Source organism: Urocitellus parryii, chromosome 4 (assembly GCF_045843805.1).
Source record: "Urocitellus parryii isolate mUroPar1 chromosome 4, mUroPar1.hap1, whole genome shotgun sequence".
Classification (NCBI taxonomy): Eukaryota; Metazoa; Chordata; class Mammalia; order Rodentia; family Sciuridae; genus Urocitellus; species Urocitellus parryii.
This window is the reverse complement of record NC_135534.1, coordinates 203,283,224-203,311,063: the sequence shown is the minus strand read 5'-3', so window position 1 is coordinate 203,311,063 and position 27,840 is coordinate 203,283,224. Positions and strand designations below refer to the sequence as shown.

The following is a 27,840-nucleotide window of genomic DNA, read 5'->3' as shown; positions in this document are numbered from 1 at the left end:
GAGGAAGTGACCATGGTGGCTCTGGGCCTCCTTCCACCTCTGAGGAGGTCTGGGAGCCTCCGCAGAACCCAGATGAGCCAGACTGGCCACAGGCTCCCTGGGACCCACCAAAGGCCGACTTTCATCCCACAGGAGCCAGTATGTCAGAGCCCCAGGAAGAGCTTCAGAAATGCAGAATGGGCCTCTACAGAGGAGCTAGGAAAAGCTCACCTCCTAACATCCACGTGTCCCCAAGGCTGACCAAGACATGTAAAACCAAGGTTAATAGCTTTAGTTGTCCCAGTTAACCTGGGGGGCCCTCACTCTTGAGCCTACAACTCTGCAGGCTCCTGGCCACCAGCCCAGCTGCCACCTTCCCAGCCTCCACGCAGCAGCCTGCACAACAGGAATGTGAAAGGACTGATGAGAGTAGATGGGGCTCTCAAAGCCAGAGGTCCTCATCAGGTAAGTGCCATGTTGAAGAATGCTAGCTCCTAGTACTGGCCCTGGGGAGTGCAGTGTGGCCAGGCTCTTGAGCCTTTCCTCCTCTGGGACATGCGACTCACCTTGACACTCTCCCAAGGTGGTATACAGGAAGCCATTCTGAATGACACAAGCCTGACCCCCACCAGGGGTCAACTGTTCTGTGTATGAGAATTTGAAGTCCAGGTAGAGGGGAGATGAGGGGTCTCTAGGGCAGCTCTCTTCTGCCCCCTTTGCAAACCAGGGGGTCAGAGGAAGCCAGGAAATGCAGGAGAAAAAGGGATGAGGAAGGAGAGAGCAGAGGGAGATGAAGGACCAGAGTCTGGCCAGGCACCCAAGCCCTGCTTCCAGCATCTGCCCACCTCCAGCTTCCACGAAACACCCCACGAGGCCAACAGCAGACTCCCCTTGGGGCCAAGCTGGCTTGGGCTGTTTGCATTCCTTGAAACTAAAACCATCCTGCCTCACCGACTCCCACTGCTCTATACTCAGGCCTTCAGCCTGAGAGGCCTCAGTGGAGGAAAGGGTGAGGGAAGGGCAGGCCTTGGGAAACTCCTCTCTCAGGGAAACAAAGCAAACGGGGTCCAGGAATCTCTCCTTGGAAGATGGAGAGCGGAAACCTGGACCATAGCCCAGGGAAATGGCTTCTGCCTCTGAGGGATTCTAGAATCCATCAATATTCCTGGTGTGCAGCTTTACTTCCTGCTTCCCTGTAGAGGGGTTCAACAAACCCAGGGCTGCGAGACAACCTCCAGGGAGGTAGAAAGGGCAGAGGAAACCAGTATCCCATCCCACAGCTACACAAGGGACTTTTTTTTCCAGGTTGTAAAGTAAATGGCAGTAGCTTTAAAAAAGAGGAAAACAGATCTGGATGCTTAGGCTCAGGGACTCAGAGAAGTGAAGCAAACTGCCCAAGGCCATAGAGTAGCAGGTGGCAAGGCCCAGATTTCTATGTCATAACCCAAAATCTGTGTTCACAACCCCTTCAGTAGGTCTCACCAGCTGAGGTCTTTTCCAAGGACCTAGATCAAAGAAACAATCCAAAGCATTTATGACCATTAATAATAAAAATAATAAACTCATCCTCTAGAAGGGGGCTATTTACACCCACAACCTTCAGTGAAGGGTAGTCCTGTTAGCTGGGAGGTGCTCTGTCCTACTGTCTCCCCTGAGGGATTTGAGGTTGCAGGTTGGGCAGTGGGTGCTGGGGAACCTGTGCTGCTGTGCATGGTGAAGGAAATGGGTGGTCTCAGGGAAATCCAGGATGAAGGAGAAGAGGGGAAGCTGGAAGAAGCTGGGACAGGCTAAGGGGCCACAATGATATGGCATGTGGTGGGTGTTTCAGAAACAGTGATGCCTACGGTGTCTACTGAAGCTATTCTTATGGCTCCACATTTCCCTTTCATGATGTCTGTGGGGCTCCCCAGTGCTTTCATGGCAGATTTCCTGGGGATGAGCTTCCAGGTGTCTCTGCATCACTGTGCAGAAATGGTCTATGTGATAGTAGCAAGTCTCCAGGAACTTGCTGGGACCTAGACAGCAAGCTCTAGCCTTCCAACTCAGTAGGCTTGGGATTTAGAGCTGTCTCCATACATCTCAGAGAGATATCTGGGTGACAGTAACCATAACACTTAAGGGAAGAAGAAAGGAGAAAGGAAGGAACATGAGTGATTAGGTCTGGGCTGGAGTGTAAGAATTTAAATTCATTGTCACAGGAATCCTCTCACATTCCTAAGAAGTAGTCACTCTTATCATCACCATCTTATAGATGAGCTAACAAAGATTACAGGTGTCACAGAGCCTACCCAGATTGAGACCCCGAGTTTGTGGTGGAGCAGAATTTCAAACCCAGCTCTGTCTGAATCATAATGCATGCTATTAACCAAGGTGTCACACAGTGTCCCCAAAGAGAAAGCAGTAGTGCCCTGGTTCACCTCCTTCATTTCTGGAAGTTCTGGGAATCAGGGGACCTAGCCAAGACATGCACCTTCACTCCATGCCAGCTGGTTATCTCCAGCACCTCCTCAGGCTGCTCCTGCCCAGGTTTTTCCTTCCCAGGTCTCACTAGGTCCCAATTCTCAGAGATACCTGGGCCAATTCCAAGGCTCCAGTGGTAAGTTGGCTCCCAAGGTCCCTTCTCAGGGCCAGGGACGGCCACTTCTAAAACCCCAGAGTTCTGTAGGAAGGCATGCAGAGTAGTCCCACAGAACAGTCCAATCCATTCTACTCTATATGGAGAGCCATGCTCCTGATGCTGGATATCTCGTGCACGTGTCTGACAGGTAACTCAAGGTCAGTGAGTGCAAAACCCAGCTCTGCATGCACCCTGCCCTGCCCTCACATCAGCAGCAGCTTTTCTTGACCAGTCACCCCACTGCCCAGGCCAGAAACTTTGGGATATTCTTGACTCTTCAGTCTCTCCCAGAATCAACCCAGGGTGCCCTGCACCTATGTGGGTCATCCTGTCCCACAGTCTTGTCCTTGCATAGATCACCACATCATCTTTGACCTAGATCAGGCTGCCTCTGACTTGCCAAGCCCATGGGCCAGTCTGCACAGACAAGCCTGAGCAAGCCTTGTAAGCAAGGGCAACCTCCTCTCTGTCTCTTACCCCCAACATCTAAAACCCTTCAGTCTCTGCACGCTGTCAGGTTTAGGACCAAACCACGCGGCACACAAGTCTCAGCTCCACTCCTGACTGGCTTCCAGCTCAGTGAGATATGATCCAGCCACACTGAGATGCTTTCTCTAGGCTCATCCTCCTCCTAGTTTTGCTCACTCTCACCTCAGGCCTTGGTACATGCTGCCCCTCTGCCTGAAACACCCACCTCTTCCCATTCACCTGTCAGTACCACCCCGTCCTCAAGTCTTGGCCCCCACTGTTCAGACAAGCACTCCTGAACCCCCTCCACCACCCCAGGAGAGGTGGGATGCTCCCTTTACGTTATTCCACAGCAGGTGGAATTCTCATCACCACCCTCACCTTCCTTCTTGGGACTGCTGTTGAAACCTGTGTCCTCACCCAGAGACCATGAGCAATGTGCAGGGACAGGACTTCACAGTCTACTTGTCCACCTCTGCTGCCCAGCTTCCAAATAAGCACAGGCCATAGAGGCCGCAGAATAACCAACTGCTGAGTGAGTGTCATCCTGTATCAACTGGCAGGAGTCAAAATGTTTTGAAAAAGGAAGTTTTCCAGATAGTAGAGGTTTAACTCTTTAAGTACACCAGCTTTTTATTCAGTGAGTCAATGAAAATTTACAGAACAGGGGCTGAGGCTGTAGCTCAGTGGTAAAGTGCTTGACTCGTATGTGTGAGGCGCTGGGTTCAACCCTCAGCACCACGTAAAAATAAATAAAGATACTATGTGTTCATCTACAACTAAATAAATATTTTTTTTTTTAAAAAAAAGAAAATTTACAGAACAAATACTATGTGTCTGGCATCATGCCACAGACACACTGGATGTGGTCTCAGAAGTCTTTGGGATCTGTTTCCGTCAGCTTTTTCACTGCTGTGACTAAAAGACTTGACCAGAACAATTATAGAGGAGGAAAGTTTATTTGAGGGCTCACAGTTTCAGAGGTCTGAGTCCCTAGACAGCCAGATCCATTCCTTAGGACTTGAGGTGAGGCAGAACAACATGGTGGAAGAGTATCTTAGAGGAGGGCAGCTCACAAGATGATCAGAAAGCAGAGAGACACTCCACCTGCCAGATACGAAATATATTTCCCAGAGGCACACCCCCAGGGACCCACCTCCTCCAGCCACACCCTCAATCCCTTCAGTTATCATTCAATAATACCATCAGGGGATTAATTCACTGATTGTGTTAAGACTCTCATAACCCAATAATTTCTCCTCAAAATCTTGCATTGTTTCACACATGAGCTTTTGGGGGGCACCCCACATCCAACCATAACAGGATCTAATGAGAGCTATGTATAAAATATGACTAACAAAGGCACATAAAATTTTGTACATAATTTATCTTTTTTTAATATTTATTTTTTAGTTTTCGGCGGACACAACATCTTTTTTGTATGTGGTGCTGAGGCTCAAACCCGGGCCACACGCATGCCAGGCAAGCACGCTACCGCTTGAGCCACATCCCCAGACCCATAAATTATCTTAATGTTAAATTTAAACGGAAACCCTCACCACCAGTGAAACTCCACCACAAGAATAGTATCCTAATTAGAATTAGTTATATCCCAAGTATGTATATGTCAAAATACAGTCTACTGTCATATATATTTAAAAAGAACAAATAAAAATATATGTATACTGTGAAAAATAAATGAAAACCCTTTTCAGAAATTATTTTGCCCCCCTCCCTTTTTCTTCCATGCACAAATATTAGTATAAATTTCCTAAAAAGAATCAAAAGACATCTGTAACAATAAGATCAACATGAGAACTATAATGTGGAGCATAATGCAATCTGGTGTGACAGAAAATTGCAGGGGTGAAATGTGGACCCTGGAGCTAGGCCATCTAGCTTTGTATCTGACCCCCACTGACCAGCCCGATGACCACAGGTAGTATGGTTAATTTCTTTGGGCCTCAGTCTTCTCATTCAAAATGAGTGTAACAAAATTGTCTACCTTCTATGGATGTTATAAATATTCAACAGATGAATCATGTGAAGTTATTAGAATAGGGCCTGTCATAGAGTGAACACTCAACACAGTGACAGTGATTTTTATTATTGAATATAAAGTTGGAAGGATGAGACACTCCTTGACACAACACATTTGACACCAACACCCTGACATTCAGTTAACCTGATGTTTTTCTTTAGATCCCAACAAATGGTTGAAACCCTGAGTTCAAAGGAAGGCAGTGGCCTACCAAGCCAATACTCCCAAACCCATGGCCAGAGCTAGTGAGGGTGGAGGCCAGGGAAGAGCATCCTGCCCTGAGAGTGTCAGGCTGAAGCAGTACCACATCATTTTCTTTATTCTCAAGTCCCTGAGGAGAGCAGCATCAAGGTCTCCTTCCCAGTGGCCTGTCCCCAAGGAAGGGCTGGGGATCTGCTCCCTCTGCACATCTCATGTAGCAGAAGCAGCCTTCAAAAGAGGAATGTGCTTCTGGATCTTGGCAGATTTCCGTGGCCACAGAAGCAGGACTCTGCCACTCCCAAGCAGCACAAACCTTCCAGAAACAGAAAGTCAGCAGACTTGTCCCCCCCACCCAGTCTCCTCTTCCAGAGGACAGCATGGCCCCAAGTGCCCATTTTCCAGCAATGTCTATAATAGTGAATTGAAAGGTTTACCTCACTCACTTGGCCAAAAGTAGCTGGTAGGTAAGCCAAGCCATGAATGAATTCCTCTTTCTCTATTTTGTGGGTTTTCCTTTCCTTTCAAAGAAAAAAAAGTAGGACTTCAGTCTGACGTTCAGTCAAGTACTTCAAGGCTTGTTCTTTGGAGAGCCAGTGAAGCCCTCTTTAAAGCAGCTGAGGCAGTTCTCTGTTCTGATCCATTTCCTAACAAAGCCTGGGAGGTGGCAGTCAGGGCCCAGCTCTGGCGAGGCTGTGGACTTCTAAGCAGGCCGTCTAGAGTCCGAAGTCCTGCCATCAGTGCATGCTGGCACCTGAGGCCCAGTCATGGTGGCAGGTGGGCCTTCTTGTTCACCAAAGCTGCAGTTCCAGATGTGTTTCCAGACAAAGCGATGCTTCCTCTCTACCAAGAGCCTCAACATTTCTTTCAGTAGACATTTCATTTGGCACAGAAACTCCTGGCCATTTTGAAGACTTTGAAATTTTGCAAAGGGGTCTGCAACATAACAATTCTTCCTAGACATTGACAATATGCAGGCAGTAGATATCAGCAGAAGCTGTATGCACCAAGACTATCAATTAGCAGTTCGTGTAATGAGCTTCCAGGGAAATGGCACTGTTGCCAATTCTTCCCATGACCCGCCTCAGAATACCAGAGATAGGCAAGCTATTCTAGAAATGACTTCATTTGATACAGGGACTGCTTCCAGCTCCTTCTTCTGTGCCAAGACACCACTCAGCCCAGTCAGTCCAGTTTTGCGGCTTCTCCAAGCTCTCACCTATCAGAGCGACTTCTTTTCTTGGAAATACAATAAGCACTTTTGAAGGGTATTCTAAAGCAGGCTTCTAGCTTGAGGTAGATCAGTTTTAGAAAATTCCCAGCCTTTCCAAGTCAAGCCTTCTTCTCATGAATCAGGTCTCCTTTCCTCTATGAATCTTTGAGACGTAGATGCTCCCTCCTCTTTGCAAGTGCCATACACTGATAGAAATTCCATCATTGCAGCCTCAATGTCTGGTTACAGAAGCTGACTTACAGCCGGCAGGGATGTAAGCACAACACATGAGCATGGTCATAGTAAGATGTCCTTTCACAAACCCTCCCAAAAGGAACTGTTCTAGCCACTATCATGGCTGACGTCACAGGAGAGGACAATGAAAATGTCACCACCCAGACATGTGTGAACCTCAGAACATCCTGTACTCTTCTGGAGTAGAATGATACTTCAATGTAACTTGAGGAAAATAATTTCTTTACCAGAAGATAAATTTCAAAAAAAAGAAAGAAGCTTTTAATTCTAGGACAAAGTAACTGGGATTAGAATAACTATAAAATTTGGAGAAAGTAACTTCAATAGCAACAAAAATGTAGCCATTTAAAGATAGCAGACAGCAACCAAAGCAGCCAGGATTTGAGCACCCCAGGCGCTGAGGACAGGAGAGCCCAGTGGGTGAGCCCTCCAATCTCAAGGGATGGCAAAGACTAGGAGCAACCAGCACTCGCGCTCTGCTGAAGGGGATGTGAATGGTATGACCACTTTGGAAACAGTTTGGCATCATCTATTAAAGCTGAAAAACACAACAAAAGCTCCCTAAAAACCAGATGATCTGAATAGTGATTTCTCTTTTAGAGAAATAATTGAAATATATAATAACCTTTTTATATCACTAAAAAAAAAAAAAAAAAAGATAATCCAGAGAAGTTGACTTTCCACAGTGGGACAGCTATTATCCTCCTTGGGACTCACCCCAAAACTTATGTGTACATAAAAACCTGCACATGGAGATTTCTAAAATTCTTATTCATAATTACCCAAACTTGATAGCATCCAAGATGTCCCTTGGTGAATGAACACATAAACCACGGTATATCTTGACAATGGAATATTATTATTCAGCACTAAAAGGAAGTAAGTATCATACCACAAAAAGACACAGAGGAAACTTAAATGCATATTACTAAGAAAAGAAACCAGTACAAAAAGGCCACAAAAGGTATGATTCCAAACTTTATGATATCCTGGGAACAGGCAAAACTATGACACAATAAAACAATCAGTGGTTGCCAAGGGTTTGGGGAGAGGAAAGGAAAGGTGGAGCCGAGGAATTTTAAGAAAGTCAAACTATTCTGTAGGACACTATAATGGTCCATACATGACACACTCTTGTCGAAATCAATAGAAAGTACAGCACCAAGAGTAAACCCTCATGTAAGTGTCAATTAATTGATTGTAGCAAACATAATGCTAGGGTGAGGAAGTTGATAGGAGGAAATGCTCTGGGGGAGGTTGCAAGGAATATAGGGGAACTCTTTGCACTCAATTTTGCTATGAACCCAAAATTATTCTTAAATATAAAGCCTACTGAAAAGAAAAAACAATAATAACCTTTCCACAAAGAAAAATCCATGTTCTGGTAGTTCTAACTTGTGAAATCCAGAAAATATTTAAGAAAGAAATCACACTAATTCTACATAAAAAAAACTAAAATTCTATATGGAAAACTAAAAAATAAAGACTGCTTCTCAACTCATTTTATGAATTCCATTTTACATTGATACTAAAACCAGATAAAGACATTAAAAGAAAAGAAAATTCACTCTGTGTATGTTAATATGTCAAAATATACTCTGCTGTCATGTATACCAAAAAAGAACAAATAAAAAATGTAATAAAAGAAAAAAAGACCAATATTCCTTATCATGAACATAAATACAAAAATTCTAACCAAAATTTTAGCAAATCAAATTCAACAATATACAAAAAGGAGTCTATATCATAACAAAATGAGACGTACATAGAAATGCAAGGTTGGTTTAATATATATTTTTAAATCCATCAACGTAATCTTCCATAGTAAGAGACTAAAGAAAACAACCTGATCATCTCAATAGATGTATAAATACATTTGATAAAACCCAATAAAAATCCCAGATAAAAATCCCAGAAAATTAGAAATACAAGGAAATATCCTCAACTTAATAAAAGGCATCTATGAAATGCCTACAGCTAACAGCTACCATAATGCTTAATGGTGAAAGATTCTTCCTTTAAAATCAAAAACAAAGACATCTGCTCTCATGTCACTTCTACTCAACTTTGTACTAAAGGCTATAGTCAGTGCAATATAATAAAAAAAGAGATAAAAACATTCATTTCAGAAAGAAAGAAATGATAGTTACTATTCATAGAGATATCATCTGTTAAGAAAAATCTTAGGTAATCTATTCCCCCTCTCCCCTCCCCCCCCAAAAAAAAACCAACTATTGAACTAATAAGTGAGTTTAGCAAAGCTGCAGGATATAAGGGCAGGTTACAAAAATCAATCATATTTCTACAAACTAGAAATGAACAATTAGAACTTAAATTTAAAATAAAATTTGAGATAACTTTAAAATTTATTTAAAATAAGACAACACAATAGCATAGAAAATAGAATACTTAGGAATAAATCTGACAAAAAAAGGCTGGGGCTGTAGCTCAGTAGCAGAGCGTTTGTTTGCCTAGCATGCGTGAGGCACTGGGTTCGATCCTCAGCACCACATAAAAATAAACAAATAAAATAAAGACATTCTGTCCATCTACAACTACAAAAAAAAAAAAAAAAAGGTGTTAAGACCTATACACTCGGGCTGGGGATGTGGCTCAAGCGGTAGCGTGCTTGCCTGGCATGCCTGTGGCCCGGGTTCAATCCTCAGCACCACATACCAACAAAGATGTTGTGTCCGCTGATAACTGAAAAATAAATATTAAAAATTCTCTCTCTCTCTCTCTCTCTCTCTCTCTCTCTCCCTCTCCCTCTCCCTCTCCCTCTCCCTCTCTCCCCTCTCTCTCTGAAAAAAAAAAAAAGACCTATACACTGAAAACTATATAACATTACTGAAATAAATTAGAGAAGATCTAATATAGATATATTGTGTTCATGAGTCCAAAATACATGCAGATACGTAGTATGTATAGATATAGAGATATATTGTGTTCATGAGTCCAAAATACATGCAGATACATAGTATGTGTAAAGTTCAGTTGATTCCATATTGCTTAGATGTTCAGATTGATCTATCAGTTCAATACAGTCACAATTAAAATCTCAGCAGACTTTTCCTCTAAAACTTAATAGGCTATTCTAAACTTCACACAGAAATGAAAAGGATTAGTATAGCCAAATTTTTTAAATGGAGGAAATTTTAAGGATATACTCTACCTGATTTCAAGAAGAAAATGGGGGGAGAGGAAGAGGAGGAAAAGATTGCAAAAGGGCATGAGGAAACTTTGGGGATGATGGGAATGTTTATCATCAGTGTGGTGATGATTTCCCAAATATATACATATACCAAAATTCATCAATTGTTGACTTTAGTATTCATGGCTTATTATATGTCAATTATTAGCTCAATAAAGCTGAAAACAAACTCACGTTGTCGTCATGACTCTCATCATCTCTGCTTTGCAGACATGAGATGGTGTGACCATCTCATCCAGAGCCCAGGCTCTTAAGCTTTAGGTCACAAAAGTAGAAAATCTTTATTACCTGCTTCTCATCCATCCAGCAAGTGTTGACAAGTATTGATCACATAATATACCAGACACCGTGCTTGGAGTAGGGGACACAGCAGTGACAGAAAAGGTCCAACACATGGGAGTTGCACATACTAATGGGCTCAGGCTTCTAAGCTTGACTTATTAGCAGTCCTTACTGATCTTCTCCTTGTTATATCCCTATCTTCTTTTAAAAATGAAGAAATACTTGTGGGTGTCTGCCTTGTGCCAAAACCATACTGGCCCTCCACCTGTGCAATCTCCTTTAACTATCCTATGACAGTATAAGAGAGGTCTCACTTCTATCTTACAGATGATAGAGACACTGAAAGGTGAAGGAAATGCCTTTGAACCATAGCTAGCAAGCAGCAGAGTCAGGTTTCCAGTGCAGATCCTGCTCCAGAGCTTGGGATCCTCCCCTACATACCAAACTTCCTGGAATCATGCTGTTGCTCCTGCCACCAAAGTCCAAACAAACCCTCTTTCCCTTGCAGACAAAATCACAATCTGGCGCCAAGTCCCCACGGATGAAAACAGCTGTTCACCAAAGGTTCTGTTTTGTGTTATTAATTCACTTAAAAGGAAATTTGGTTCCTAACCAGCACTAATGTCATATCCATGTTCAAGAAGGGAGAAAAAAATGAGTCTTAAAGTTGCAAAGTGTTGGCTTCACTGGATCCAACATGATGTTGGCCTGCAACGGAAGCCAAACCCAACTCCTGACCCTGTAGACTCTCCTCATCCTGCAGACAGGTCTTCCAGGGCCCACAGAGAGACTCAACCTTTGCCCCACCTCCAGCATTCATGGAGTTGGGGAGAAGCCCTCTTCCACTATGTTTCTAGTACGACAAGAAATCATTACAACAGAGACAGCAATTACTAGGAAACAAAGAGCAAATAACAAATGTGTACTCAGACCAACAACAGATGAGAGAGACAGCTGCTCAGGCTTCCGGGGCTGACGTCAGCACTGAGGAGTCTTGTGCTGGGGGCCATTCCATGCCTTAGCCCCAAATGGAGGACACCTGGACTGCCCTATTACTTAATTCTGGGTTTTTTGTTTGTTTCTTTTAGCAAAGGAAGGCATTACAGCACAGAAGAAAGAGATAGTTCATGGGGGCTTCATTATTACTACCATTACTACTAATCCTAAATGTATTCGACAGATAAAAAACAACATCAGCACTATGCTGGGTCCCAGGAGATGGGATCACTGGTGTGTCCTGTGCCCCTGGAGTTTATAGTCTAGGAGGAAGACAGACTAAACAGCTAACAGCTCCAAAGCAATATTTCCAGTCAAAGGTGAGAAATGCTACCTCTAATGGACGAGGGGAGGCTGCACCACCCTTGGGTTCTACCTGAACACCACCTGCTGACACAGAGCAGGACACTCCAGGCAGAGAACATGGCCTGTGGGGAGCCAGGATGGTGGGAAGCACCAGAGGCTGTGGTCATATACAGGCAGTGGACTGGACAGCGGGTGTGAGGTCTCACTGGCCCACCTCAGAGCCCCACAGGCTGGTGAAGAGGGAGGTTGCCTCCTGGGAGCAGCAGGAAGCCATGGAGGGCTCTGAGCAGAGCAGGGACTGGTCAGATGTCAGCTTTAGAAAAATGTGTCTGGCTCCAAAGAAGAGGCTGGGGGAAAGTGTCGACCCTGGGGAGATGTGAACAGGTCATTGTCGTCAGTAGAGGAGAGATGGCAGTGGCTCAGATGGGGTGCAGTGGAGGGAAACACTCAGAAAACTGTCCAGAGTGTGACCTGAGAGAGGGGTTTAATGATGTCAGTGAAAGCGATCTCCTCCCACAAAGACTGCTGTTGGCCGTGCTCCCTCCTAGGGCCAAGCACTGTGCTTCCAAGGAGCAGTAAGGACTCACAGAGTCTGTCCCACATCCAACACTGACCTCGGCTTTCTGGAATGCCCGCTTCTTCACAGCAGCCAGTGCATCCAGACAAAAGGCCAGAGGGTCAGTTTCCTGAGCTCACAGCAGTGTTTCCCTGAGCCACAGCCGCCATGGGCCCAGAGGAAAGCCTGGCCTGTGCAGGGAGCCCTCCTCCCCTTCTGCCAGCCCATCTACACATCAGAAAGTGCCCGACATGCTGGTCAGGTCTCGCTCTGCATCTCCAGGCCAAAGCAGGGAAGCAGAAACCAAGTAATCCAGATAAGTGCTAGCATGGATACGCCTCCATCCATACAACACCCCTTTGCCCCAGACATTTCTGCTTATGCTGCCCTTAGCTCCTACTGGAGCTGGATCTGACTCTTCCTTAAAAGCCCTCTGAGCAGGTTCCCTTCAGGGCCACAGTGCCTTATATGGCCTAATGCTGAGCACCTAGCCAGTGCCTGGAGCCAGTGGCAGGCACCAGTGACACTGTGATTCCCATCTCACAAAGCTCAGAGGCCAGCCCCAGCCTCTCTTCTGGGCAGCCAAGCTACTTCCTGACTCTGACTTCCTTCACACCACTGCGGCTCTCTCCCTTAGCACTGGCTCACAGCCCTCACACTCCCCTCATCTCAGGAGCTTCAGTACAGGGGTGGTGTACCCTCTCACCCCTGATCCTGTCAGGCCTCATCTCTTCCCTTCATGAGCTCTCCAAAGGCCGTTGCCCCCAGAAGCAATCACCAAAGCTCTCCTACCTTGAAGACCCTGAACTCTGAAATCCTTCTCCATGACTTCCTAGCTACCCGCACCCCAGTTACACCCAAACCTGAGCTCACACTCTTTTGGACTGGGCCCTCAGTCCTTCCTGAGTCTTCCAGGCTGCAAATTCTGACCAGCTTCCGTGAACTTCTGCGAACTGTGCTCCTCGGCCTCCTCCTCCGTCTAGGTCCTCATGCACAGCCTCCTTCTACCCTGTTCTTTCTTCTGCTCCTCAGATGCACAACCCACTTCTCTTCCTCTACATCCACAGCCTTTCATCTCTTCTTGGCCCTGTGAGCAGTCTCATAACCAGTCCAACATTAGCCCTTCCTCCTCTGCCCACTGCCACCCTGCAGTCTCCTCCACCTAACTCATCTAGGCCACAGCAAAAGCCCCAACCAGCTTCCCTGACTGCAGTGGTTAATTCAGTCTCCAAGGGAATGTCCTAAAATACAAATCTCTCCATGTCATTCTTCTTCCAAAATCCCTCAGTGACAGCCAGGTGTGGTGATCATGCCTGTAATCCCAACAGTTCTGGAGGATGAGGCAGGAGGATAAAGTTCAAAGCCAACCTTAGCAACTTAGCAAGACCCTGTCTCAAAATAATGTATATATGGCTGGGGATGTGGCTCTGTGGTTAAGTGCCCCTGGATTCAATTCCTGGTTAAAAAAAAAAAAAAAAAAATCCCCCAGCCTCATGCTCTCCTTGCCCAGCCTGGCCCTCATGGCTGTCCCTGCCCCTGGAAGATACCAAGTCCCACATGAGCTGCTGGGTCTGCAGCTCTGCCTCAATGCTCTTTGCCGCGACCCCTCGACATAGGATTCTTCCTTCAGCAGTTTATTCAGGCCTTTGTTTTGACATGTCTTTTAGCTTGTTTCTCTCTCTACTCCCGTGTGCCCCAGCCTTAATGAAGCAGATAAAGCCCCAATGCACAACTGCCACGTGGACTTTTCTCATAGGGTGCCAAGTCACGGCGTGCCAACTCATTCTGATAAGGAGTTGTTTGTCACAGACTACAGCGGAGACCAGCGCCATCTTGTAATGGCGGCCACAGTACACAGAAACGGCTCACCACAGCTCTTCTCTTGCCACCTCCTTTGCTGCTGCCCTTGCCATCTGTCCTTCTGTGTCCTGGGCACCCATCCCCTGAGTCAAGGCCCTGGCCTTGCAGGGAACACTAGATACACTCCCCCAATCATAACCAGCTTCACTGCCCTTCAAACACCATGTGCACCTGAACCTTTCTGCTTCACAATGCTTAGCGGCCATGTTCTCCTGGTTCCCTGGTTCCCACCTCCCCTCCTCTGGGACACATGTGTTGCCTCCTGCACCTCTGCTTTGGTGCTCTGTGGCCCTGTCTGCTTCTTGTCTACTGTTCATTTGCATGTCTGCCTCACTCTCTCTGGATGGTGCCAAGATCCCCTTCGTCCTTGTCTCCATTCTTGGCGCAATAGACTAATGTCAAGGTATGTCTGACTACTGGGAAATCGGAGGTGCAGATGGAGCAGTGCTGGCAGGGGAGGCAAGAAGACTGGAAAAACACAGGCACTCAGAGAAGCTTTCCACCTCGCTGAATCGGGTACCCAGGCAGCTCATTTCCATCACACCTGGGCCCACTGGACGCTGCATGCCCTAGCTGTAAGCAAGGGAATGGCACACTAACTTCTGGTAAGCTCTTGGCACAAGCTAGTAGCCTGGCAGCAAAGCCCTGGAAGAACACAGAACGGGGAAAAGCCCATTTCCATTTTCTTCACCCCAGAACTCCAGACAACAAAAGTAGTATTCAATTTTGCTGAATATATGATCTGCCTCTTTGATGAGCTGTTCTTTCTGCCTGAAATTCCCTTCCCAATTCCCACACTTTCCCTAAATCACCAGTGAGATATGATGCCTTTCAACTTCAAGGCCAGGGACAGCATCCCAACTCCAAGGCACAGCAAGCCCCTGGTCAGTGGGCAAGGGTCATCTGGGACTATGGTACCAGTCTGCTCTAGGCCTCAGCTTGATGGCTATCTGGGGGACCCAATGTGTACCTGGGTCTGAAGGATTCCAAATGCAGCGCTCACAACCACTTTGCTTCTCGAGTATCACCTCCCCAGGGCATTAGCTGCTGCACAGATCTAGCTGAATGTCCTATGGTACAGAGACTTCACGTCCAAGATGCACAGTACTCAAACTCTGAGCAGGTAAAAACAGCAGCCATGACTTATCAGGAATTTGCATACAGGTATTGTTCTACATTCTTGCATACCTGTTGTAAGGTTAAAACTATGATTCTCTCATTTTACACATAAGAAAATTGAAACATAAAGAGAATAAATAACTTGCCCAAAGTCTCTGAAGCAGGGTGGGCAACACTGGTATTCAGACCCAGCAGACCAGAACCCTTACACTTCAGTACACTGTTCAGGATTAGTGAGCAGCAGCTCAGTTTTGATGGGACTCTGGGATAAGAAGAGCACAGACTTTGTCCATTTCTAGAATGTTCTAAGAATAGAAGTTTCCCCTTGATGCTGCTCCATATCTAAAATAAGGACAAAACAAATGACATTTGGTTGAAACTAATGACATTTAGACTGGCCTCTGAGAAACTGTTGGGCCTTCAACAGGCTGAAAAGTGGGTATAATGACAGTCAGGTTTAGTGAGGATGGTGATGGGGATAAAATACCACCCTGAAAATATACCCTCTTAGGAGGCTGCTGCCCCCAGGACCCCTCAGGCAGAACCTGCATTATAGAACAGCCCTGCTCTGAGCCCTGGTAGCCATGGATCAGTCCAGGCCATGCAACCCAGTCTGCTACAGTGGCAGTGGGGTCCAAGGCCACCACATGTGAGCTAAACACAGCTGCGAGCTATTATGCTACACAGTTAGACCTGCATTCACTTGCCAACTCTTGATAGAATTGGTCACTTGTTGGAGTCATTGGGGAACAGGGCCATGATGGTTCCATATTTGTGACTTCCATTTTCCTTACACTCTGCCAGTCTGTAACTCACTGTCTGTATGGTTTCCTCTGAGCCCTGGGATGAGGCTCCTGTGGTCCCTCCCTCAAAGAAATGAGCACAAGTCACAACAAGCTACAACATTTGATCAACAACATTTGAAAATCTGAGTCTTTAAAAAACTGAGCTCACCAGGAAGAGCCCTGTTTGGGGGAAACAGCATCCTGTGATGATGCTCTCTTGGCTGGCACACCCTTGGCAATGGGTCTCAACCCAGCCACAGAGTGTTATGGCACTTCTCCTCTCTTCAGCCATTCCTTTCTTTTCTACTCATTCAACAGATAGTTACTGAGTATTTTCTTCATTACAGCATGGGGACCTCTGGAGATGCAGAGGGTGAGCATGACCTTCCTTCTCTACCTGGGGCCTCCAGAGACCTTTGCAGGGAAGTCAAAGAGAAAGACCCACCTGGGTATGTAAGTGGTGGGAGGGAGAAAAGACAGAAAGAAAGGAACTAACTACAGAGGGAACTACAGAGAAATGTTCACCTTTAACCACAAGCCTACCAGTTAGTAGTAATACTGATATTATTATTTTATAGATATATACATATATATATATATATAGAGAGAGAGAGAGAGAGATACATATATCTGTATATATACATTTAAATACATATAAAATATATACCTATGTATGTCTATGGATATATACATATATAATGGGATAATGCAAAAAAGTAACTATTTAATATTATTAGAAACAAAAATTGTCACTGTAAAATAAAATATATAAAAGTCAAGAGAATTAAGGTAACAATGCTGTAAGGTTAGATCATAATTGGAAAGATCCATATTGTATTAGTTGGCTTTCTATAAGATAATGTGGTGCAACAATCCTCAGATCCCAGAAGCCTACAACAGCAACATTATTCATGTTCTCAGGTCTGTAGAGTGACGCAGCTCTGTTGATCTCTGTGGAGTTCGCTTGGGCTTGGCTGGGGTAGTGTGGAATACAGGCTTTGGGTTCAGTTCAGGTCATCTGTAGTGGCCTTGCAAGCAATAGCTCCTGGCACATTGTGGAAAGTGGGTGTTCTGAGAGGCCTAGCAAAGGCTTGCCACGCCTCTTACCACCTCAGCTCAGCCTCTGCACACTGTCACCACTGCAAAACCAGGCAACAGAGCCAAGCCCAAAGTCAATAGGGTGAGGAAATATATGCCATCCCCAGTGAAGCAGTGACAAGGACAAGGAGGGAGGGAAGAATTCTAGAGAATTATTACCATCTACTCTAACTATGGAGTCATGGCTTTTTTCCTTTTAAAAAATAATTATTTCCTAGTTCTGTCCACCAAAAATACCCAAAAGTAATGGCAACTCAGTAGCCTTAGCAGCTCACCCAGATTGTAGTTTCTATGAATTATTCAAAACAAAAGAAACCCACACCCCCAAAGGAAGGCCTGACCCCAGATCCACAGCAGGAAATATACAACATGACCCTGGGAGTCTTACTGAGCCAGAAAGCAATGAAGCTATCACAAACCAACAAGATTTAAAAGGATTCAGGAGCCAACATCAAAGGGCTCCCTTTGGTCAAAGACAGGGCAACTTATTCATTAAAAAAATGGGGGTAACTAAAAAGATTTAAATATACAGGATGGGTAAGAATCCACAAGTTCATGATGATTGAGAGACCGCTTACCCCAAACAGACACCACCACCACTGAAGAGGCAAAAAGACGGAACAGTGGCAAGATCAGGGCTGAAGTAAGGAGGCATTTGTCCTAGAGAAAGCCAGAGACTGACAAAAAGGTGTTCTGGTGGGTAACAATAGTAGTCACAGCAACAACAACAGAAATAGCAATAAGCAATAACAATAGCTATAAGCGCTGTGTCCTGCTGCCAAGATTCAAGCCTCGCTGCACTCACTTCCTCATGGGATAAGCCTCTCAACACTTACATCCTCTCCCGGTGTCTAACCTGCTCCATCTGTAAATGAACTTACCATGCAAATTCTAGGGTAAGTTCAGGAATGGATAAGGCGACACTGGTGAAGTCTGCAGTTAGCACAACTGGCACTCACCACACATCCAGAAGTGGCCATGGTTAAAGTTTACTGGGCCCTGGGCTCTGGGCTATGTGCTTTACATGCATTTCTCATTTAATTCTCCAAATAACTATACAAAGGAGACATTTGCCATCTACATTCTATGGGTGAGGACTGAAACTCAGAAAGGTGACATTTACCAGTGGTCCCATAGCTCATTACTGAAGTTCTAGAATAAGACTGACCACCTGAATTTGACCCTTTGACCTGGGTGCCTGTGCTAGGCATCTCCATGATGCCCCCTCCACACACAATGATTCCCACTTCCCAGTGTTCTGCCCTTGGGTATCCCTTCCCTCGCTGGATAGGGATGCTCTGTGAAACCAACAGGGTGCTATGGGAATGACAGGGTGGCTTCTGCCTTGCTGTCTTAGATCTCATACTCTAGGGAAAGTCAGTTGGTATGCCAGAAGGACACTCAAGAGGCTCTATGGAAGACCTACATGGCAAAGAAATGAGGCCTCCTTCCAACAGCCAGGACTAGATTGCCAGGCATTGTGTGGTCACCACCACAGAAGCAGATCACCAGCCCCAGCTGAGCCCTTGGCTGACTACAATCCCAGGAGACATCTTGACTACAACTCCTGGGGGCCCTGAACCAGGACTACCCAGCCAGGCCACTCCTGGGTTCTTCACACACAGAACTGAGACATGATAAATACGTATTGTTTTAAGGTGCTCAGCTTGGGGGTGATTTGTTACACAGCGATGGGGGGTTCATATGATAAGCACGGAGCAGGTTCTAGTACATCCTTCCATTCTCTCATGTAAAAGATGAAGACTGCAATAGCATAGGCATCGTAAAGTGGTTGTGAGGATCAAAAGCAACCCTGTATCCAAGGTGCCTGGTCTAGAGCCTGCACACTGCCCAGGCCTCCCAAGAACAGACTCCACATCAGCACCCACCCATTTCCAAACCTGTGCTCAGGCAATGAGCCATGGGGTATTCAGATATGGAGGACTGGCAGATCAACCTGAGACAGAAAGGGATGGTGAGTGGGCAAGGACTCTGCCCAGCACTCCACCACAGGGAGACACTTTCCTGGAAGCACCAAGATTCAAGGCCTCCCAGGGCTGGGGGATTTCTTGTCACACTCAAGGTTCTCCCACCTCCCCCTTCACTGCAGGTCTCCTTGACACAACTCTGTGCATGCTAACCCACAACACAAACCACCTTTGCTCCAGGTCCATCCCCAGTGCCTTCCCCAAAACTCCAGGTGTCACTGTAGCTCTGCACAGCCTGCTCAAAGCCTCTCACATTTCCAGAAGCAGTAATCATATCCCTTCTTTCTTTCAAGCTAAGCACCCCCAGCTCCTCATGACAACAACTCCCCAAGGGGGAGGATGGAGGAAGCAGAGGCCTGAAGTTGGCCAGCAAAATGACCCACTAGGAGAGGGGCTGAAGCCTTCCAGGGAACCCCAAACATCCACATCACCACCTCTAAACACAGCCAGCATTAATACACCCATTTAGGAAGGATCTTATAGACCTAGGAAGGGCTCATAAACTATATTTCCTGGACAAAGGAGTCCTGGTATGATGGCTGAATTCAAACCAAGAGGTGGGAGTCATAGCCCTGTACTAGTAGGTTCTGGGCTCAGACAAGATTAGGTCAAGTCCTGGCAATACAGTCCATGGCCCATATTACTCTTATAATCTATGTGGGGCTGATCTGAGAGAAGTCTTAGCCAACAAATAGGCAAGATAAATCTTTAAGAAGTCAGGATTTCACAAAGCAAATAGCTATCAATCTTAAAATCACCTACATGCCTGATTATCATTTTTGTGCATCACTGGTGAGTTGTTCAAAAACAGATACCCAGCCCCAAATCTAAATCTATAAAGTCAGATAGATTTATTTATTTATTTATTTATTTATTTATGGTGAAGGCATCTGAGAGGGGTGTGTGGGTGGGTGTGTGTGTATGTGCGCGGGCACGCGCGCTTTTACAGATATACCCTGATTCTGAGGCATAACTGGGGTTAAAAGGCCCCTGTCTACAGGTCTCTTGATCTCTTGAGAGCCCAGGTCACTCCAAATGTACACCCTCAGATGCTGGCCTCTACCTCCTGGGAAGTCTTGCCTACATCAAACTTACAACTGCCCCTTATTCATGTCCTTCCCACTCTGGGGTGGTCCAGCCACAATATGGCAACATCCCCAAGAGGAAAAATTCTAGTTTTCTGTCTGCTAATAATAATAACGGCAGCAGAAAAAAAAAAAAAAAAAAAGAACAGCTGGGGAAGCTCCAAGGGTCATTCTTTTAACAATGGAACAAATTCTTTCATTTTAGCTAACCTGTTTTAAGGTATTCAAATCTGGAGTTTCTCCAGATACCTCAAAGTAATTAGTTCTGAATCCTTACTCTGCATCAGAATCACCTGGAAAATCTTTATAAAGTTGGGCTGACTGGGTTCCAGACCCCAATTCATAGATCCAGATTCCATGTCTGGGATGAGATCTGGGTACCTTACATTTCAAATGCTGCCCAGGTGATTCTGAGGAGCAGTCCTGACTGAGAACCCCTTCCAAACTAAACTCTTGAAGGCAAAACAACTCCAGTTTAATATCTTTTCATAACTTTAAACAAGACATGCCACACTGGGGAAGAGCTATGGTCTGTCCCTGGCTGTGCCTCTGAAGAGGAAGAATCCCTTACCCCAGACGCCTGCTTCCCCCTTACAGTCAGTCTGGACAGAGGAGTCAGTCTCCCAGGAGGCTGGATGCTGCCCTTGACATTCAGGACAAAGAAGAACAAAGCCCCAAATGCCTAAACTGTTACAGACTGAAGCTCAGTAGAGAATGTGATCAGAAATAACTTCCACTGAGAGTAAGGTAACTACCACACAACTACTTCACCCAAAGGCTCCAAGAGGTAGTGAGCTGCTGTAGAAAGAATGAATCACCTCCATGTTGCAAAAGCAGGAAACAACCAAGGCAGCCAGTTCAGCACACATAGCTCTGCTCCCCAAACCCCAAGAACATGGCACAGAACGCCAGTGCCACATCTTCATGTCCAAGACAAGTGCAGCCAGCAGGGCTGGTGCCTCCTGATTTGCAGTGAGTGGTGCCAGCTCTTGGAGGGCCTGGGTGCTCTGGCTTGGTATTGGGGTATAGAGTCCTTCTAGAAGTCTTGGCAGTCACTGGACTGCAGTGGTAAGAGTGCTCTGGGATGTACACCATAGCCACAGCAACTATTGACCTATCTCCCCACCACACCCCCTTCTCTGAATCTGCACCTCACTCCTGGACCTGGGTTCATCAGCATGTTTGCTGGTCTTGATCATGTCCTGCTGTCATCAGGTGACTGTACCAGCACTAGACACATGATGAAACAGGGCTGAATAGAGTTGCTGGCTTCAGTCTCAGACGTCAGCTTAAATAGGGATTGTATAAACACGGGCACTTTGGAGAGGTCAAGTTGGGCCTTGTGTACAGAGAGGAGAGGGCAAGAGAGAAGACAAGGGAAGGAGGGACTGTCCATGTCATGGGGACTCGCCAGGCTGCCTGAACTGGGGAAGAGCTGTGGTCTGTGGTCTGCTACCTGAACTCTGTGACCACAGATGATTCTGTGAAGTGCCACGGTATTGTTGGAATAAATTTCTCTTTTGTCTAGTAACTACTTGGAAATGGATACCTATTACTTGCCACACACACACACACACACAAAAAAAAAAAAAAAAAAAAAAAACCTAAATGAAATAACTAGAGCCTCATTACCAATAGCCAGACATTTCCAAGTATGTTTGTTCTTAAAGATTAAAATCAACTCTTTTCCTTTTATTGTTTCTAAAACTAGACATTTGCTTTTAATGTAAATATGTATTTGCTCTGCTGTGGCAACTGGTTTTAGAAACAAAGCAATCACTAGCATCTAGGATCAGTAAATGAAAGTTTTCTAGAAAACATTCTTTCCAGGCCCTTATTGACAGTGGACATCTTTAGCAGCAGCAGCCTGGGAAAGAAGGGGTGTATCCATGCAGGCCCAGAACAGGCCAGACAGGTGGCATTCTTTGTAGAACCCAAACACCTGGCTCAGAGAACAGCACCAGCAAGAACAGGAAGCAGTTTAAATAGATAACATGTATCCAGAGACTTCAAGAGTGAAGCCCGGGACTGAGTATCCTAAGCTAACCAGACCCTCCCTTCCCAGCCACAGCACTGGGAGAGAACATAGGATGCAGTACAGACCTCCGGCTGGATGGCTTTAAACACAGGGATGTCCATTAGTGTGATCTGGCTCTGCAAGAAAAGAGAATCCATGTTAGAAAATACTGGATGTCAAAATACTGGTATTTCCCCTTCCTGGCTGTCATGTTGCTTTAGATCTACAGAGACACACACATTCATTAAAGTTGTACTTTCCCTGTGAAAGAAAGTAAAAAAAAGAAGGATAATTTTTTTTTAAATTAATTTTAACACATAAAACATTAAAATTTTACATATTGATGGGGCACCATATAAAAATTCAATACATCTATACATTGTGTAATGTTTAATCCAGGTTAAACACACTTATCTTCTCATTTGTCATTACTTTATGGTGGAAAAAAAAATTGAAACCCTTTTTTTTAGCTGATATATACAGTACACAGTTATTACATAGTCACCCCACTGTGCAATAGCAGGCCAGAACATCTTCATTCTAACGGTGACTTAGTAGCCCCTGATCAGCTTTTCCCCATCCCTCTGCCCACTCACAGGGCCTCGGTGGTATTTGTGTTTCTGGGTTTTTTTTTTTTTTTTCTTTTTGCCCAGTCTGGCGAATGAATCTAGGGGTACTCTACTACTGAGCTACATCCCCTGCCCACTTTTTAACTTTTTATTTTGAGACAGGATCTCACTAAGTTGCTGAGGCTGTTCTTGAACTTGGATCCTCCTGACTCGGCCTTCTGAGTCACTGGGATTCCAGGCGTGCATCCACACCTGGCTCTGGCTTATTTCTCCTAACATAGTGATCTCCAGTTCCATCTGTGTTGTGGCAAATGACAGGAGTTCCTTCTTTTTTATGGTTGTGTAGTAATTGTGTGTAGGTACCACATTTTCCTCATCTGTTCATCAGTTGATGGATACCTAGGTATTTCCCCTTCCTGGCTGTTGTGACCAGAGCTATAGTGAACTTGGGCATGTGGATGTCTCTTCCACAGGCTGACTTTATGTCCTCCGGATGTATACCCAGTAGTGGGGACTGCCGGATCCTAGGGCAGTTCTATATCTCATTTTTGAGGACTCTCCATGCTGTTTTCCATGGTAGCTGTACTAACTAATAAGTGCATTATATATTCTGGATATTAGCCCATTGTCAGATGTAGTTTACAAATATTTTCTCTCATTCTATGGTTGTCTCTTCATTCTTATGATCATTCTTGCTGTGTAGAAACTTTTAGTTTGATATAGTCCCATTTGTCTATTTTTGCTTTCATTTCTGTGCTTTTGGGGTCTTGTCCAAAAGAATCCTTGCCCATTCCAATGTCCTGAAACATTTCCCCTGAGTTTTCTTCTCATGGTTTCAGTTTCAGGTCTTACACTTAAGTCTTTAATCCATTTTGAGTTTGATTTTTATAACTGGTGAGAGATAGGGGTGAATTTCTGAAATGCCTCTCCCACCCCTTTCCCTCTTCATAAATCTTGATCCACACCCTTCTTCCTTGAATATGAGATGAGCATTCAAACTTAAGAATTGATAATAGTTATTTGGAGGGTGGAGCTGAGAGTAAGGAGAATATTTTTAGTTTGAAAATTTTTGTACCATGTAGATTTTTGCTCTCAGCATGAGTTGCTTTTGTAATTTTAAAAAGTAGATATAATATTAAAAATTATAATGTTGAACAGAGACACTATCTATTACTCTAAATTTAAGTTTACTTTAAAATTGTGGCTTATAGAAATGACATTTCTCTTCTGAAGTCTATGCCTCCCCTAAATTACACGGTAGAGTACTATTCAAGATGCATCCAGAGGCCAGTCTGGGGCCACAACCATTTATTGCACCAACCCACAGTGAGATCAGTACAGAAGCTGAGAGCAAGCAGGGGAACTTTTATAGCAATTTGGCATGGTGGTGACATTTCTATTTTTTGTTTTGTTTTGTTTTGTTTTGTTAAGTAACAGTCCTCAACAGATTGGAAAAGAAAGAGTTGGTGCTTCACCACAGCCACCTCAAGGGCACTGAGGCCATCAATACAGAAACACACACCCCTGAGGTTGAAAGGCTAGGCCCAAAATTATAGATGTTCTTCTGGGGTCAGAGGGGGAAGGCACCTCTGCTGACGATTCTTCAGGCTGAGACATGGACTGAGTCTTCATCACATAACCTACCTCCACACGTCACATGGGATGGCAGGTGTCATTTGGCAGAAGCCTCTGTGAAAGGCCAGAAAAATGAGAGCCAAGGGCCTTTGGATGCCTATGAATGCAAGACGATGCACTGTCCACTGGATACAAGGCCCTCTGGGATGATGGTGCTGTGGAACACACTCAGGATCTGGAACCTATAGGGCTCCGTATGCGTTGTTTAACAGCAATATTCTGGCATGTCTTAACTTCTCCCAGTCTCAAGTGCCACATCTAGAAAATGGTAACAATAGTCTCTATCTTTGAGATCTTGGTAAAAATTCAAGATAAGAGGTGTAGAGAGCCTGGCTCCTGGCAGATGGTCAATAAAAATATGTGTGTGAGAGAGAGATTAGCAAAAGGGTAGTCACATAGATGGACCTGTGTATTGACCATGGATTTATGGTTCCTGACCAGTGCAGGATCTAGGAAACAAGGGACCATTGAATGGGCTGAATATCCGGGCACTGAGGTTGCTTTAGAGAAAATTAAAAGAGGCTGTTACGATGAGCCAGCAAAAAGCCTCATGTCAAGAATACATTGGAGGAAAATGGCAATATATACAGTGTGTCACCTGTGACCATAATCCAGGGCTTAGTGCAGAACTGCAGCCAGCTCTTGGCACAACTCAAAGGTGGGCCAAGGTGACTGGGTTCCTGTGAATCCCAAGATACAGGCCAAAGCATTCCATTCTCAGAGCTGAGAGGGAGGGGAAAGGAGCAGGTGGCACCAGTGAAGAGCCTCTTCGCCCCCTCCCAGGGGACAGTGCTCCTCAAGGGCACAGGGGTGAAATGCTGCCACCAAGGGAAGCTTGGCAGACAGACAGTAGGTGGCACCAGGGATAAGGAAGTACTTGGGGGATCCAAGCTCTTCCACCTCTGGGTCCCCTCCATGGCAAGGGGGCATCTGACACCACACACCAGGGCTCCGGGCCTCATGATCTGGTGTTGAGTGGCAAGTGCACTCTGAAGACCCACAAGCCCATGCCTGGCCCAGAGCTCTGGGGCCCAAAGCTATGTCCTGGGCAGCATAAACAGACTAGCATTTCTTCTGCCAGACCCATCAGGATTGTTAGCCAAGTGCTCCTCATATTTGGATTAATTCTGCCACACTGGGGAACAGAAAGGCCTTGTGAAAACAGGAGATTTGAGCTGAAAGCTCGGAGGGCCTTGGAACTCTCTCCTGCAGTTCAAGTTAACTCCCTCTCCAGGAGAGCCAGCAGGATGTTTGCAATGTTATTTAGGAAAAGAACCAAAAGTCTGCTAATGTGAAAATGAGAAAACTTCCTTTCCACCCTTCCATCAGTTCTAGAATTTGCTACTCAATTTCTAAATGATTTATTAAAATAGTGACCTGATGTTTCATATTTTTTGGATGGTTTCAAATATTCTGATGTCTACTCAGACCATAAGTCAGAAATGTTCAGGTGTTCTATTAAAAACTCACAATGACAGAGGTCAGCAGACTAAAAATAGACTGGCTGATCCCAGCCACACAGTGAGGATTTGGGGGAGAGTCTCTCTCATTTCTATCCTCTTACCTGACCAAAGCTGATATCGTACCAGGCTGAGAGTGTATCAACACAAAAGATTCAGGTAAGACACCAGATCACAAGCTTCATGCCACCCTCCTACCAGGCCAAGGTCATGTGGGAAAGGCTCCTGAGGAGCATCTTCCCCAGAGGCCTGGGTGGGCCAAGAAAGCCAGCTGCCAAAAGAAAGGGTGAGCATGGAGGGCTGAGCACTGAAGCAGGGCCGTCATACTCCATGGCCACTCTTGAGGCCACTGGGACCCTCTCCCCAGCCCTGGTGCCCAGGAGAGATGCCCTGGATTCCGGGAAGCAAAGGGCATCCCCAGAGAGTGTCCCAGTGTCAGCAGAACCTCAGACAAGGAGGCTCCTGCGTGCATTTCCACACAGCAAGTGTCCCACAGGGGGAGACTCATCAACAGGGCTCTTCGAGGCTGCTTCTTATTTGAGGAACAAAAAGCCTTAATACAGGTGTCCAGGCCAATGGGTCACATGGCAATGCCTTCTCCATCCTAGTCCCTTCTCCTGGGCCACCACCCTAAGAACCCAGGCTTTCAAGAGATATGGCCCATCTCCACACATTATAAAACCTTTCTGTATAGACGAATCCTACGGTCTGGAGAGACTACTGGAACACTGGCAATGTGGCCTCCTAATGAAAACTGGGATCTTTTTGAGCAGCCAAAAAGAAAAGCCCTTCTTGCCTAAGTTAAATGCAATGTTTCTTCTTCTGACAGGATGACTACATCCTCTCCCTACCAAAGCCTTAGCATAAGGGTCTCCCAAGACCCCAATTCAACAGAGACAGCTGCTGACAAATCAGTGGTGTATTTCATAGTGGAAGATGCCCTAACATTTGCCTTTGGTTCATTCCACCAAAACATGACCAAGACAGTTCACAGAGCAAACCGGGATCAGCCCAGAAGAAGTATTCTAGATACACACACTCCCAGAGCCTCGGGAAGCACATGTCTAATGAGCCTAGAATGGTAGTCAGAATTTTAGAATTGAAATGCAGATTACACAGGAAGACACCATGGGTGTCTCTGAACTGTTTTATTTCTTTTTGAAAAATAATCCAGCAGTAACTCACTAAAATGTTTTTTAACTTTTTTTTTTTTTTAGTTTTCAATGAATCTTTATTTATTTATATGTGGTGCTAAGAATTGAACCCAGTGCCTTACACATGCTAGGCAAGTGCTCTATGACTCCAGCACCAAAATCTCTCATTTTTTTAAATGTCAAACCTGCAAATAAGTAGGATGAATTCTCAAAATACTTCACCTAGCTTTACTAATCATTAAGTCACCAGATCATTAACATTGCACCCCATTTGCTTTATCATTCTATTCATAATCAGAGAAATGCATTTTTAAAATTTTTTTTAGTCATTGACAGACCTTTATTTCATTTATTTATTTAGATGTGGTGCTGAGAATTGAACCCAGTGCCTTACACATGCCAGGCAAGTGCTCTACCACTGAGCCCCAGCCCCAGCCCCTATATCCATTTTTTCATTAATTATTTGAGAGTACAATGCAGAGTTGTGATTCTTTACCCCTGAGTATTCCAACGTGTATTTCCTAAGAACAAGATCATTCTCTTTCTTATTGTTAGATGTAGAGCAAAATTATTACCTTTAGGAAACCTATCACTGATACAACAATATTGTCTAATGCACAGTTTATAACCAAAGTTGCTAATTATCCCAACTCTATTTTATAACAATTTTTCCCTCAATCCTGGGGCATACAGTGTATTTAGGTATTATCTCAAAGAGTAAAATTAGCAAACTATTGATTAAACTTACTGATACATTGAGAAACACTAGCATATAAGGAGACTTCATGTGTACAGAGCTAGCTGATATGATACAAGACAGACACAGACAGAAACACAGATGCTTACCGTACCATTAGCTATAGTAGCAAAAATCTGGAAACAACCTGAAAGGCCATCAAAAGGGATTTAGTGGTAAAAAAAAATAAATAAATAAGTATGGTGCATCAG

The 27,840-nt window shown here is 45.1% G+C and overlaps 1 protein-coding gene across 1 annotated transcript in view; it reads right to left on the bottom strand.

Annotated features, from left to right (window-relative positions):
- The window catches only part of Ralgps1 (Ral GEF with PH domain and SH3 binding motif 1), a 253,995-nt gene that overhangs the window by 182,223 nt on the left and 43,932 nt on the right, over positions 1–27,840 (bottom strand). The window contains exon 4 of the mRNA XM_026386271.2: positions 22,161–22,211. Within this exon, the coding sequence (XP_026242056.1) occupies positions 22,161–22,211 (51 nt within the window). The remainder of the gene's footprint in view (positions 1–22,160; positions 22,212–27,840) is intronic.